This window comes from Pagrus major, chromosome 2 (assembly GCF_040436345.1).
Source record: "Pagrus major chromosome 2, Pma_NU_1.0".
NCBI lineage: Eukaryota > Metazoa > Chordata > Actinopteri > Spariformes > Sparidae > Pagrus > Pagrus major.
In genome coordinates, this window is record NC_133216.1 from 23,106,375 (window position 1) to 23,122,157 (window position 15,783).

The 15,783-nt window shown below is 39.9% G+C and overlaps 2 protein-coding genes across 2 annotated transcripts; both read left to right on the forward strand.

The window, feature by feature from the left end:
* Nucleotides 1-1,028: 1,028 nt before the first annotated feature.
* Nucleotides 1,029-8,715, forward strand: lbhl (LBH regulator of WNT signaling pathway, like). The gene is made up of 5 exons (XM_073495207.1): nt 1,029-1,068; nt 1,218-1,398; nt 6,446-6,521; nt 6,943-7,237; nt 8,633-8,715. The coding sequence occupies exons 1-5, from the start codon at nt 1,029-1,031 to the stop codon at nt 8,713-8,715; spliced, it is 675 nt and encodes a 224-aa protein (XP_073351308.1).
* Nucleotides 8,716-10,862: 2,147 nt separating this feature from the next.
* Nucleotides 10,863-13,871, forward strand: c5ar1 (complement C5a receptor 1). The gene is made up of 2 exons (XM_073480587.1): nt 10,863-10,908; nt 11,435-13,871. The coding sequence occupies exon 2, from the start codon at nt 11,447-11,449 to the stop codon at nt 12,497-12,499; it is 1,053 nt and encodes a 350-aa protein (XP_073336688.1). The 5' UTR covers nt 10,863-10,908; nt 11,435-11,446; the 3' UTR covers nt 12,500-13,871.
* The last annotated feature ends 1,912 nt before the right edge of the window (nt 13,872-15,783 follow it).

Below are 15,783 nucleotides of genomic sequence, written 5' to 3' on the forward strand. Positions count from 1 at the left end.
TTGGGAGGTGCTCTCGGAAATGTTTTCACTCATAGTTCAAGGTTTTAATCGTCATTATACAGTACAGAATTAAACAATGCAGAATGCGGCTCCCATGCACACACAGAAAATGTAATGAAGCATATTTAAAAACATAATATAAACATAAAAATCGACCATATTACAGTTGTATAACAAACTTTATTAAAGTGGAACTAAAGAAAGAAAAAGTTGAATTATATATTATATATTATAAGGAATATATCCAATTATGTATATACTTACTTAAAGATAGTACATACAGTATACATGCAAAGTATAAGCGTATAAGAGTGTATAAAAGAGTATATTTTGTAATATATGTTTTAAATTATATTTTAATTAGAGAGCCTTAGTTATGATGGAATGAGGCTAGTGCAGATAGTAGTAGTATGGTAAAACCAGTGTAACAGAAGTTCTGCAGAAACAGGATGCCCTTCATGTTGCACTCCTTCACTACCTTGTTCCATATATAGCCTACTGACTTAGCCTACAGAGGGGATTACACACTGCTGTTAGCAGCGCTCTGTCTGTTTAGCAATAGTTGGAGCCTGTTATATATATATCTACCCCCTCCCCAACCCTGAGCCCTTGATCCCTGGGCTAATTCCATGAATCGTCCAAATCTAAATCCACTGATGGAGCAACAGCACTCACAGTTGGGAACGGGCAGTCAGAGGCATGGTCGACAAACACACGGGATGGGAAAGACAGAAAGGAGCTCATATCAAAACGTGCAAAACTTCTCCTTATCCATTTTGTGAGAAGTTACGCTCCTCATGAGTCAGTTTAGCTTCCATCAACAGTGTGGCCATGTGCCATCTGTGTGCCCTTTATTTGTTTCTTTGCAGATGCACCAGCGACCCAGTGTGCCAACTCATCAGAGGGGACTGTCAAGCCTGGCTGACGTCACCCATCCAGCCTCTGTAATCGAAAGAGACGCTAATCCTGCTCCTCTCCAAAGCCTGACAGTGGGGTGGGGTGGGACACACAGGGATATTGAGAGAGACATGAGGAAGGAAGTTGGATGCTGGAGACAAGGGAGCGCATGTAGGCTTTTGGGCTAGCAGACAGACTCAGCACTGACCTGGACTAGTGAGACAGGTGCTCTCCTAACTGAAAACCAGGTGCACATCCACCTCCTGATCCTCTGCTTAACTCCTGGGACACCTAAGGGTTTGGGACTCTCCCCCATCCAGGCTTCGCCCTGGAGGCCAAAAGCCTCACTGAGGGCTCTGCAGAGGGGGAATGCTGCGGGAGCTGCTCACCTCCTGCTGCACCCCCTCTAGTGTCACCTGTGCTCACTGTGGAGGAGCAGGGCTTCACCACCGTGGAGCTGTGCCAAGATGGAGAGGACTTCTGTCTGACGGCATGTGAGGGGTAAGATGCTGCTGAAGTTTGCGTGCGTGCATGTGTGTGCATGTGTGTGTGGGTGTCACTCACACTAGAGAAGAGTGTGGGGACACATGTCTGCATCGCGACCCTTAACTCACATCTTAAGTCCACACTTCATGTAGACTGTTAGAGGTGTGAAGATGGCGCACACGAGATTTCGCGTTAAAGTGGAAAAAAACAGTTCCAGTTAGTAGCCGCTCTAGAGAAAACATATCATACAATCAGCAGCAGCTGAAGTTTGCCTGGTTGTGACTGAATTGTAGATTACTTCTGAGCACTTCAGGGACTTCACAGAAATTGAGATTGAAAGCTCCTTTATGACTTTGGAAACACAAACGTGGTCCTTTTAGTATCTGTTCTGGACCTTTCAATTAATTTAGATATTATGTATCGCTCTATTTATACTACAAATAAAGAAAGGAAAGGAACAAACCAAGTTTAATTCACACAGGGTTTGCTATCTATAGTACTAACAAGATAATGAATGATTACTGGAATGTCCTACAAAAGGTTTAGACTGTTTAATCCTCATTTGAGCAATTGATGGTGAGGAGACTGCACACATGGAAAAGAATAGACAAAGACCTTTAAGAATAGATTGATTACAGATGTAGGAGGTTCACACTGCAGGCTCACAGGCATATGTGGTCCTGGGTTTGTATTTCCAATGCATTCGTGTGTGTCTGTGTTTGAGGTTTTCTTTTGCAGTAACAAACATTTAGGCTAAAAAGTGTAACAAATGAGCAATAAGAAAACATGAATGTACACTCACTGTCAATGTAAGACAAAAAGAAATTCAACTTTAGTACATCACGTTAAAGTGATATAGTTAGATGTTCTATTGGATGGCTATTATTCTGGGAGAGGGAGGGGGGAAAGAGAAAGAAAAATATATAAATATTATACACATTTGAATCTGCCTAGAGTTTGAGTTGTCATCAACTTCAGGACTCCATTAAATGGTACCTTCAGCCTACTGGCGAGAGAGTTCTTTAAATCTGGACATGTGTTTCAAGAATCAAACAGTCCAGCTCTGATGATCAGGAAGAACAGGCCTGCTGTCAGGGGACCACATTATTTCTTCAGCATTATTTCATTAATTGCATGAGTGCAGCATGTTGCAAGAAACCTTTAAAGTAACTGATACCGGTTTGCAAAACCCTACTGAATTGAGACAGCATGGTTCTGCGATGAAAACAGGAAAATAAATGCTCAACACTGAGATGGTGTCAGTTTCTTCACATCTTTCAGATCTCCCACTGTTTCCTTTTTCCTGATGTTGCTCATCTTAAGCAAGCGCCCAGCTCGGTGAGACACATCTTAACTTAGATATCTATATCACAGATCATATAACTTGTGATCATCACAGAATATTGAACTAATGAAAAAAGATGGCGAGCAAACATGTTTTGTGGTACCAGCCAGATGGAATGAAGCTTTTTAAATCTCCCTTGTGGATTCATTTGATTAACTTTTTGACTAATTTTATTGAACTCTGTATCCTTCAATCATTTATAAATTCAAATTATCCGCAGAACAGCCCTTATTTTATTTACTTATTACAAAGGGCTTTTTGAATAGTGTTATACTGTACGTTTGAACCTGTGGCATGCAAAATACAGTACGGGGCACAAACAAAGAGTGATTGTTGACTGAGCTGAAACATGCAGGTGTTTTCGAGAGTGTGTACGAGAGGGATTACATGGAGGTTAAGCTTCTTCATCATAATAGCCGCAGAAAGTTTCCATCCCAGGTGGCACACAAACAGCTTAGCGTGACACAGTCGTCAGCAGCATAATATCAGAAATTGAATTGTAGCGCTGCGCACATTCACAAGTGGGTCAAAAATGATAGCAACCTCCCAAAGCTGATCCTATTTAGACGAGAACAGGGTGTCCTCGTTTTGACGGCTGTGCAAACTGGCTTAGTGTTTCTTCATTTGTCATATTACACAGTGAACTTAAGCATGTTGATAGAGGCTGACATCGGTCACATTAAGGCAGGGTAAGAAAGAAACAAGTAGCATAAAATCAATACAGAGCAATTCTGTTCAGAGCCAATCATCTGAGAGAGACAGGATGGACAGGAGGATGAGGGGAGTGGAGAGGAGAGAGAGAGAGAGACCTACTGTTAAAACTCTCGATTGCTATAAATTCTTATTGTGTCAAAAAGAAACCACAAACTCAGCTGGTGACCTGGACACTTCACAGTAAGTGTGGGCCTGACCCATGACCTTGGCCTACTGTCTACTTGCACTCTCTGACATAAGCTTATTGGCTATCTCAAAGCAGATACACATTAGCGTGGAGATGGCCTCTGTTAACTGAGACACGTGTGTACTAGCATATAACAAAAATACAATCTTTTGTACTTATATTTTGGCCTTTTTCATGGTATTGTTTGATATTATATCTGAAAGAGAGACAGGGGATGACATGCAACAATAGCCCACAGGTCAGATTCGAACCCTGGGCCACTGAAGCGAGGACACAGCCGCTGTACATCAGCTCAGTACTCTACCAACTGAGCCACTATGTAAGAGTTTTATATTGTTTTTGTTTTTTCATACTATATAAAAGTATACTTTAAAGCTAGTGAGTTTAAGAGGCTGCGCTTCAGGTCAGTGGTGCTATGAAGTAAATGCTAACATTAGCATGCTAACTAGGGTTGCCATCTTCCGTGTGGAAAAATAAAGAACATTGCTCTGGCGGGGGGACAGAAATCAGGGGGACGGTCTGGGATTTTGAGCATCAGGCACTTTATTTCCTGAATTCTGATAAATTTTTATGCACAAATGAGTGCTTTTTATGTAATAATTTCTTTTTTGGCAACATTTAATATAGCAGCTACAACATTTAAAGGTCCATATTTCCATTTTGTCACATCTAACAAGCCAACAGTGGGGTAAATAGAAAAAAAACAAACAAACAACAAACAAAAAGCATGTGTGGGACCGTTCCGCATTGCTAACATGCTCACGCTGACAATGCTAACATGCTGACGTTTAGCAAGTGTAGGGCTGAAGTTCACCTCGTTAGCATGCTAACATTTGGTAGTTAGCACTGAGCACAAAGTAGTGATAGCTGTGGATGGTGACGGTAGATTAAAAGGTTAAGGGGTAAACAAATTAATCATGTTGATGAAGGTTCTCAGTCATCCAGGTCAGTGTAATTCTAAGCGTAAAAGCCTGCAACTCCCCTTCAGTTTGTTAAAACTAAAGAGGCCTCTTGGATGAGAGGTGAAACGTCTTCAAGTAACTGAAACACATCCAGTTGCCTACGAAACAGAATTTAATCAGGATTTATCAGCTAGAATCCACAATCCATAGTTGAGATATTTCCATCTGGTGACACATTTTTCAAACGGTCATTTGCTGTTTTTCCATGAGCAGAATAGTAACGCCTCCCTTGAGCAGCAGAGATTTTTGTGTTTTTGTCCCTCACGTTACAGGCAGGCTACACGGTGGTAATTGATCTGCTGTATATTCACATCCCCCTTCCTGCGTGACATCTTCTCTATCTCTATTAAAATATCTCAGTTTCCAGGAAGACCTCCCAAGCACTTTCAGTTAGATTTACTTCGTCTGACGCAGGATGTGACTAGTGCTGCTGACAGGAAATTCAAAAAAGTACACAACACAGAGTCTAAAAACAGAAGGACTTTAGATTACATCTGTCTTTCAACAGAAATTTCATTAAAGGGTAAGCAAGATTTAACAGATTCAGTCATTACACCAGGCCGCCCAAAGACAACAAACCGTGATTGGTACTTATGGAGGGAGGACGGACACTGAGATGCAGTGAAAAAAGAGAGAGGGAGCAGGAGAGAGGGATAAAAAGAGGATTCGGACAGATCCTCAGTCCTACTTAATCCCCCGTCGGCTTTTCTGGAGACCATAAACAGATTGACGTTGGCTCATGCATGTAACTAAAACAAGTGACTACTTTACAGATACTGTGGACCCAACATACTGTCTGATAAAGGGCCTGTGATCAGGGTTTGCCTAAAAGGAAACTGCTGATTTTCATAATAATGCAAATAGTGGCTGCAAGATTACATGAGCTGACATTCCATTTCTGAGACTCACAGGCCTTTGTGAGCGTTGACAGAGCCAAAACAGCACATTTGTTCTGTTAGAAAATAAAATATGAGCGCCAGGGGACATAATCCATTTTGGTATCAAACCCTGTTTTGGGTTCTGCACTAATCTAAGTGTGTTTCAGTGTGTGTTCGGAGGATCACACAGTCACATAATTCACATAGACAGACCAGCTTTGGCAAATCAGATGTAGGACAGAAAATCTTGGCATGAGGGGAGCAGTGATGTGATTTCATAGAAAACCGGATGAAGTGATTTCGTCCAGTGCCACTGAACGCCCAACTGTGGATAGTTGTCGAAGCTTGTGGACAAGTCAGACAGACATGTCAGAGTGACAGTAACAAGGTCATGCAAGCAGTCAGTGGGCTGAATTTCCTGATAGCTTTCCAGCAGCTGTCAGTCTGTTACATTGTCCTTCATGGCAAATGTAATTCATCTAACATCCAAAGATATACGTATGCACAAATACTATTTGGTGCAGAAGATCATTTTTGGGAGGCATGTGATCTGAGAGTTACAGAATCAATATGATGAGATCGTTCATCCACAGAGTCTTTTTATCTGAAAACGTGAAATATCAACCAAAGACTGAACCTGTCCCGACCTACTTCTTTTGAAATGGATTCTGAAGAAATGTCTTTAGAGTTGCTACTGTTGCAGTAACAGGGGTATTGTAAGGACATTACGGATATGATTTCTATGAGTTTCTGCAGAGATTCTACATCGACACACAAGAAGGTTTTGGGAAGGATCTAAATAGGTTTTAACTAGTTCTTAAGCAAGGGTCTAAAGACTTTTGAAGACAGAAATGGTTTGAGCCTACTTGTCTGATGTAATAATTGTTAGAGCTCTACAAAACTTCCTCTATGTACCTTCCTCTTGCACAGTATTAAAAGATAGTGTGGTCTCATCATGGCTGTGTTTCTGCTGCAGAGAGATGGATGAGATGAGTGGTCAAGATCCAAACTGTGAAGACATGCAAAGGAAGGACCAAAGATTGCCATTCCAGGTATGCAGACTTGTTCAAATAATCATTAAAGTGTTGAAACACAATGAATTTATCACATCAAGATGATATTACAGTTGCACAAAGTGCCAATTTCATGATGCACGGCTCGTCGCACAAACTGTAAAATAAAATAAAAACAAGGATTCAAAAAAACGGGAGACACAACATGTACACAAAGTCCATGGTCCAGACGTTGCTTTGGTGTGTGTATTTGTGCGTGTGTGTGTGTGTGAGAGAGAGAGAAAGAGAGAGAGAGAGAAAGCTGTGGAACTGGTCAATATGAGGTGGACAATACTGGCCAATATACCTGATTTCACAACTATTAAAAGTAATGCGGATATACAGATTCTACTAACTCTCAAGACGTGAACTTACTTTTCTGCTCATTTCTAAGTCAGCTCTCCACTCTTTGTTCCTCCAGATCTTCCCTGACCCCGTCGAGGTCGTCCTGGGCCCAGAGACCACCTTAAACAACCTGGACCACGACCATGAGAAGGAGCGTCTGCCCTCCATCGTCGTGGAGCCCACGGAGTTGAGCGAGGTGGAGAGCGGAGAGCTGCGCTGGCCTCCGGAGAACATGGAAATGGAGGAGGACGAGGAGGACCTGTTCTTGGAGCAGTGCATCCCCCCAGCCAACATCGCAGACTGGGGAGAAGAGGAGGATGAAGAGGAGACGTCAGTTATACTGAACCAGCAGCCAGGCTTGACACTCATTGGTGAGCTGGTTATGTTTTCATACTCTCTGCTTTACACTTCCTCTTATGCAGAAGATGATTTGCTCATTTTTATCACAGGGAGCGCCCTAACCCTACCCCTACCTCTATAGTGCAAACTATATCTTTAGTCATGTCTCCCTAAAAAGTATTTTTACAGAGGTGGCTGGTAGAGTGGGTGTATTTTCAGCAGCACAATGGCCCTGAATGATCACATCACAGGAATATTATAGGGATACTGCAGACAGCAGTGTGTCTCTATGATCCTCTCACTCCTCCGTGACCACATGTTGCTACTTGTCACTTTGATCATTAAGGTGACACCTTAAACTACAGAGTATATAGGCTGCAGTATAGACTTGAGTATTTATGGTATAGTTTAGAGAATATCATAGATCCAAGACAAAACTGACAGAAGGGCAGTAGTGAGAGAAAAAGGTGCAATGACAAATCTGTATGCTACTTTAGCTCCAGTTCTTATTTTTGGATTTCCGTATGTAATATATTTGCAATGGAAAAAACAACTCAGCAACAGTGGATTATTAGAGAGTCAGCATTTTTATGTCAGCTCGCTTCTCTGTTTTCTCTTGGGAAACTTTGTTTGTGTGTATGTGCGTGTGTGAATATGTGTGAACGACCTACATTTGAGAATTGTCCACCACAAAGCAAATGATCGTCATTTTCACAGAGTCAGCATTTCCATGATGCCTTGTTTCTTTAAATTTGGGTGTGAAAATGTCAGATCAGTTTAAACTGTATGACTGTATATGTGGCTCACCCTAACAACAACCTAATTCAGCTTCATCACTCGGCAAACACTAAAGTGTGATCAAATCCTAACAGGCTTCAACACAACACCAGATAAAAATAGGTCCGATAAAGGAGGAAAAACACAGTGTAACTCCTTTGTTTTATCAGTTCTCATTATTGTTTAATGTAAATATTTAATCCTTTATATAATGTAGAATATTATATCATTATATAATAATATTTATGATTATTTCAAACTTAATTGCAGAATTAAACATTAAAAACTTTCTATTTATTTATTGTAAATGACCTCCTGTGGCCCACCTGCAGTACCTTAATAGCCCACCAGGGAGCTGTGGCCCGCGCTTCAGAAATCACTCACCTAGAAAATGAATTCAAAGAGAGAATTATAGAGGGCCGCGTTCTGACGCTGCATCTTGCAAAATTCCTAAATTCTCTCAGAAGCTACATGCATTTAATTGACGTCTTCATGAAAATTAGACTTACTTTGCATTTACAAAAGAGAAGAAAAGTCAGGTTCACATTTTCTGGAGTGACTGTGGATGTCTGTGGGAGCCGGTGTTGAATTATGCCATGTAAAGCGAACGCCAAACGTCTGATGAACACATGTCCTTTTTTTTTCTGCAGACCTTCAGTCGGATGCATTTAGAGACGACACTCCCACGCTCCCACCGAGCAGTGCTCCGGCCCTCAACCAACCTAACCTCTGAGCACTGTGCACCTTTGTAACCCCGAGAGGAAACATCCTGACGTGAAGTATGGCAGCAACTGTGACAAAACATCCTGAAGTTTGACAATAACAGCTGATGCAAAGTGTGGACTGGAGCCAATGTTGATGAAGATAATCACAATATTTTGTATTTGCTGGTAAAAAGCTTCACCGTGACAACTGTGACAATTACGTCCATATTTATATCAATTTGTACAAGAAGAGCCGGGGACAGGGACACAAACACACAAACGCACAAACGCACATCCTCAGACACACAAAACTTCCTAAACCTAGATGAGCAACATTTGAGCAACATTGTGTCTTTTCTGTTTTCTAAACTTTTAGGGAAAATCTCGCTGATGTCGTGACTTTGTGTTTCATTTCCCTTGTTACTTCCTGATTTTAAGGGCTCAGTGATGTCATAGGGCTAAAAGAGAGCATTCTGCTGTTGCAACACAATTTTCTCTAGTTTGTGTTTTCTTCATTTTCTATGCTTCATCTCTGTCTCTGATACAGATAACAGCCTGTACCTCATTAAACATCTTTCTCATGGATCATCACTTTGACCCCACCGGTGGCTTTTGAGGGCATTTACCTGGTTATACCTTCAGTATGAACAGTATTTATAAAAAGCGCTGTAGAATGTGAGGACTTGACTTGTTGAGCATCGTAAGAAGTGATCTTCGTAAATTGTTGTCACCGACCACATGCTGTGATTATGTGATGTGATCTAAATCAATGAAACAACCAGGCCACAAATCAGACGTCTCATTGAGCAAATAGTGACTACAGTTGTGAGCTTTAAATCAGAATTCTTTACGAGGTTACACAGATGTTAGACAAGATTCAGTTTGTCATGCATGTGGAGCCAAACACAATAACAACAAAACAGGAGGGCAGCTCTATTTGCTTTTCATGACAACAGCTGTAGGCGCCATTGAGAATTGTAGTTGTGAAATAATGTTCTAACTTGTGCGTAGGCTGATTTGTGAATAACATGTATATATGGAAAAGTTATTGTGTTACTGTAAAATGATTATTATGAATTTGACAATAAAGTATTTTTGTCCCACTAATACAGGAAATGTTTTTTGTGTGCTGAGGGTTTCTATTGCTTTTTTAAATTTATTTACCAAATGCTACCTTAACACTTGTTCTTGAATCTAAAGTACAAAATGATCTTATGCAAAATGCGCAAATCATATTGGTAACCATCTAAAAGTACTGGCACACTGAGTCATTTTTTCTTTTGGTTCATGCAAATCTTTACTGGAGAGTTTTTCAGTGGAATGACCTATGACAGAATAGACACCAGGAGCATGACACAGGATGTAAAAAACATGACTAATGAGTGATTAAAGTTGTGACATATTCTTTGCAACACATTTACAAAGAATATGTGTGGTGGATAATGTTAAATTTAGAGAAAATGTTGCACAGGATCATAGTGTCCAAGACTAAGTATTATTAAAAAAGAAATTGGTACAGGGTATTTACTAGGTTCAGTACCAAGTTCTTCATTTAGTCTTTATTTTGTGTTTTATGTTGTTTCTTCTGTAGTCATTATTACATATTAGTCTCTTGTATTGATGGTAATGTCGGAGACATAATGCATTACACCACTGCCTTTGTATCGATAGGTAAAGCTTATATCATAAAGTCATTGAGACAAATTATTTACCGTGTTCTCCCCCAGTTAACTTTCTTAGAAATAAAAAAATATATGTTTTTCAGAAATACACTGGCATATCTGGTAACCATTCAGAATTTTGGTTGAATCTAGGATTATAATGGCTGAACAGTGCCAGAAAATGTCCACCATAAAATCATACTGTCAAATGTCATTAGGGACATTGTGAAAACTTTATTTGAGTTTTTCTGTTTTCTCAGAATTTTGAGAAAAAACTCAATATTCAAATAAATGTTTCACACTGGCCCAAATCATCTTCCACAAATATAAAATGTGCTAAATCTGGTAAGTACTTTTTTCTTTTTTCTCGTTTAAGAGACTTGTGGCCTTTTTTCAAAGACCACCGCCTTTTTTCAAAGACCACAAGACTCTATTTATATTTCCTTAAAAATATTGTGCAAGTGTGTGTGAGCGGGGTGGGCGGTATAAAACGCACTTAAAAGCAGAAGAGCACCAACACTTCCTGTGAGCAGTGCAGGGACAGCATCAATCTCTCACACGGTAAGTTGAAAAATCAGCTAAATCTAATTTTAAGTTTTAAATGTGACTGCTACATTTAACATATTTATAAGATAATTCATCCATATCAGGTTAAAAAATGTTTTACCAAATGTTAGGTTTGTTTTGGGTGAATTCAGGGACTTTTGCTGGTTTTAAAGGCTGTTAAGTTCTTACCAGACTGTGCTGCTTGTTGTAATACTTGCCTTTACCCACTTAGTCATTATATCCACATTATTTATATATATTAAAAAAATCTCACTGTGTTAATATTTTGTGAAAGTACCAATAGTCATCTATACAATATTGTAATAATATTGATATCAAGGTATTTGGTCAAATATATTTTGATATTTCATTTTGTTGCCCAGTGCTGGCTGGTAAATAACAAAATGTATCTAGTGTATTGCTATACAGTCTAAAAATATTGCAGTGTTATATTTCCAGCCCAATGAAAGTTTATAGTGTTTTACATGAAACATTTGTGTTGATCAGCATTAAAACATTTGACAACTTTTTCCATCTACAGCTTTAAGCCACCATGGATCCCACTGGGGACATTGATTACAGCAGTTTATCTGACAGTAATACAACTGATGGCTACAACTACGATGAGCTTCCAGACCTTTTGACCCCTGAAATTCAACCGCTCCAGATAGTAGCTCTGGTCTTCTATGGCCTTGTGGTCCTGCTCGGTGTGCCTGGAAACGCTGTGGTGGTGTGGGTGACGGGCTTCTGCATGCAACGCTCAGTCACTTCCATCTGGTTCCTCAACCTCGCCCTGGCTGATCTCCTGTGCTGCCTCTCTCTCCCTCTGCTCATGGTCCCTCTCGCCCATGATGACCACTGGCACTTTGGCCCAGTGGCCTGCACTGTGGTCAAAAGCCTGTTTTATCTGATGATGTACTGCAGTATCCTGCAGCTGGTTTTGATCAGTTTGGACCGCTGGATGCTGGTCAGCAGGCCCGTCTGGTGTCAGAACAACAGGCGGCCTAAGCTGGCTGCCTGTATGTGTGTTGCTGTCTGGTGCTTGGCCCTGATAGGCAGCATCCCCCAGTTCGTCTACACCAAGGAAATTTCAGCAGGTGAACACAAGAGAGAGTGCCTGACGGTGAACAGTCGCCAGAGTGCCTGGGCCATGACTATCTTCCGCTTCATGGTGGGATTCTTCCTCCCTTTCCTGGTGATTGTAGTCTGTCACTTGGTGGTGTACAGGAGAGCAGAGAGCGGACTCTCACGTGGTCGTACCCGCTCCAAGCGAACACTGAGGGTCATCATCGCTGTGGTGCTGAGCTTCTTCCTCTGCTGGCTCCCACTACACATAGTGGACTTCTGCATACTGGTCACCTCTCGACATTCCCCAAACCACCCCAAAGTGTACCTGGCACACGTTTTAACTCTCTGCCTGGCATATTTCAACAGCTGCCTCAACCCACTGCTCTATGTGTGTCTGGGCCGGGGCTTCAAGGACAGCATGAACCGCTCCCTGCGCAACATACTCCACTTCATCAGCGAGGATCCTCAGACCAGAGTTAGCATCACAAATAACGACACCAAGAGCACGAGCACTGAGAAGGACACAACTAAAATCTGAGGGTGTGTTGACTTCAGTGTACTGAACAGTATGCGAAAAGTGTTGCAACTTCCTTAAAGCTGATGTTTACCACACGTTGGGCAAGTTTAATAATCCAGAATAAATACGTTTCCATGAACCACGGTTATGTTGAAACTTCCCGTTTCCTATAACTAGGCCTATAACTTTATTTTTCTTAACTTTACATTTTCTATTTTATGTTGTGGCAACACGGTTCATAAAAGATGCAACGTGTAAAAAATGTCCACCTGTCCAACTCATACTCTAAACTATCAGGGAGCAGCATTTCACCAGAGTTACCGCTAATTGCTGCTAACAATAGCTGCATTACATAGTTGGCTCAGCTAGCTTTGCAGCTAGCACGCCTATTAGCTGACTCTGTCCCGGACTGGGAGCAAAACGGCTGGCTGTATGTGTAAACGGCTTCGATAGATATCTCTGCAACACAATACATAGATGTCTTTGACATAACGTAATTTCTTCACATTCTATGAATAATTTTAGTACATTTTTGAATGTTTTAAGCGATTCCTACGTAATGCACCTTTAATGTCTAGTTAGATTTAGGCACAGTAAACATTTGGTCAGAGAAACTTGATCATGTTTCAGCTGACCTCATTCTGTCGCCACACAGCTGGTTAAAAACATCCATTGGTTTCATTCTGGCAAATGTTACAACACCCTCTTAAATTGTTTTCTCTTGCTTGGCAGACTCGTCCAGCTGTAATGCCACCACATACCCTCTAACTCTTGACATGAAACTCGGCTCATATACATATAATGTGAACATGACATGATACATGTTGTAGAAATGTTGATATGATACATGTAACACATACAAATTCATGGTTTGCAGAAACGTAAAATGCCAAAAGTTTAGTGTGGCAGTGGGGCTGACCAAACTAGGTGTGAACTTTGCTTACTTACTGCGCTGAACTGGGACATCATAACCACCGAGGTTCACCATAATCAGTATTTAGAATAAACTGTTTAACACACAGCAGTCAGATGAACTCAGAAGTAAACACAGACTGCAATTACACCAGCTCTGTGGTCTTTATGAGCTTTAATGATAAGTTTTTTTGCTGAAGCACTGGGGTTGTATTTGTAGAGCTTATCAGGACTGACCCAGGACTACAAATGAGGAACTATTAGCCAATTGGCAATTTTTTTGGCTGACATTCTGACGCCCAACAGGAAATGCTTGTCACTTCTGTTTTCTGGGTGATCTGTGTTCCTGCTATTAATAGGAATGTCCAGATGGTTTTATCTTTGTATAACTTTGTGAGCTGCAATTCAAGTTTGTTGTATATTTTATTTGTTGTATTGTACAGGCTTTTATAAACAAATAATAAATAGTTCTTTTAATTAACATTTTTGATAATGTTCTTTATAATAATAATAATAATAATAATAATAATAATAATAATAATTTCTGAGTTTCAATTTCTTCTCCAAAACTACATAGTGCCCCTTTAAACTTTAGTTGATAGTTGTTTCACTGTTAACAATGAAATGATTTACAAACATTAATTAAGCAGTTGGCAACGACCATCCAGATAATGTTTATAGATGAACTACACAGTATTTATTAACCACAACCACAAGTATTATAAGTTAGTTGCTACTTTACAATAAATAACTGCTAAGTAAATGGTTTATCAAGCATTTCCTTGTTTATTAACAATGAAATAACTATCAACTAAAGTTTAATTCACTATATATGTACTTGATGATGGTTGTGTAACAGTACTATTAATGAACCACACGAGGGAGCTCCACTGCTGCAGTGCCATAGATGATGAGCTCCTAGTCTCAGTCCTGCTGTGTTAGTATAACGGGCCCTAAAGACAATATGTAAGAGTACAGAAGAGAAATGACTATGAGCCTTAGTGATACTTGTATGTTTGTAAAATAAATGCAGTCAAAGGCACCATTTAGCAGAAGTCTACAGAAGAAGTGTTAACTTGGAGATGTTTTAAAATGGTCTTACCAACATTTATAAATAAAGAAAAGAATAAAAAGGTACCAAAACGAAGAGCAAAACTGGCTTTATTTACAAACTACATTCATTCCAAACAAGGCCACATGATGGTATATACAAAGCATACATATTTACAAGAGTGTCAAAGTCTGAGTCCCTGTGTTTCATTGAGTCTGTGCACTTACACATACTATATGTGCAGGCATGCATGTACACTGGTCCCTTACTTTATGGCCTCCACTGAACCCAGTCCTGACATCTGTTTATGCTCATTGGTCCCTAAAGCAGCTGGCAGAAGAAGAGAGGTAACAGGTGGTTCACTTCAATGTGAATGCACAGTTTACAAAGAGGCAGAGGTGAGTATAAGGAGCGATAAAGATAAAGGACATTCCCTGCTCAGGGATTCACAATCAGCACATGAATTATGAGACAGTGGGGAAATGTAAACAGAGATTTCTATTATTAGACATTTTTCAGATAGGATAATTTCTTGCTATAAAGCTTCAAGTCTTACTATACACTAATATTTTAGTACTGATTTTCAGGAAATGCTTGTAGATGAAATGCAGTGCTGAAATGGGCACACTCATGTTAATTCAATCCATTTAAGCGTCGCTTTTAGTCAGCTAACCGTGCAAAATGTGAAAATTTGAGCATAAAGTTTCCAAAAATAATTGGATATTCAATTTACTTGGATTTAAATGTAGCTGTTCTCTCACTGAACTTCCTGTTTTACCTACGATCTGTACCCGACTACATCGTTTTTTGCAGGGTACTTCCTGCGAAATTAACAGTGGTGGAATCTAACGCAGTACATTTACTCAAGTACTGTGCTTAAGTACAAATCTGAGGTACTTTTACTTCACTTGTGTGATTCCATTTTATGCAAATTCATAGTTTTTCTCCATTACATCTCAGAAGCAAATACATTATTGTACTTTTTACTCAATTACATTTGTCTGACAGATTTGTTTCTGTTATTTTTCAGATTATAATTTTTTCTATCCTTCCTGTCCAGTGAAAACCATTTATTTCCATATGTGTTGATTTTAATGTTTGTTATAAATTGAAGGATGAAGTGGAGAAAATTCTCCAAATTCTGAAGCTAAATAAACTATTTAAAACCCCCTCTGGGATTACTGGGAAAATGCATCTTCACAAAGCCGACAACAGCTCATTTAAGAGTATGACCACTTACTTGTCGATCCTCTCGCCTGAAACTTAGTTTGGTTTTGGTTATGATGGATATCTGTAAATTAAAATACCAAAACAGTATACAAAATAGTTAAAATTAAACTTA

Excerpts from the sequence above, each read along its gene's own strand:
- lbhl (XM_073495207.1), top strand. The coding sequence starts at position 1,029 with ATGAGGAAGGAAGTTGGATGCTGGAGACAAGGGAGCGCAT. Across the intron at positions 1,069-1,217 it reads CTGGAGACAAGGGAGCGCAT|GCTTCGCCCTGGAGGCCAAA; the intron begins GTAGGCTTTTGG and ends TCCCCCATCCAG. Across the intron at positions 6,522-6,942 it reads ACCAAAGATTGCCATTCCAG|ATCTTCCCTGACCCCGTCGA; the intron begins GTATGCAGACTT and ends TTGTTCCTCCAG.
- c5ar1 (XM_073480587.1), top strand. The coding sequence starts at position 11,447 with ATGGATCCCACTGGGGACATTGATTACAGCAGTTTATCTGACAGTAAT.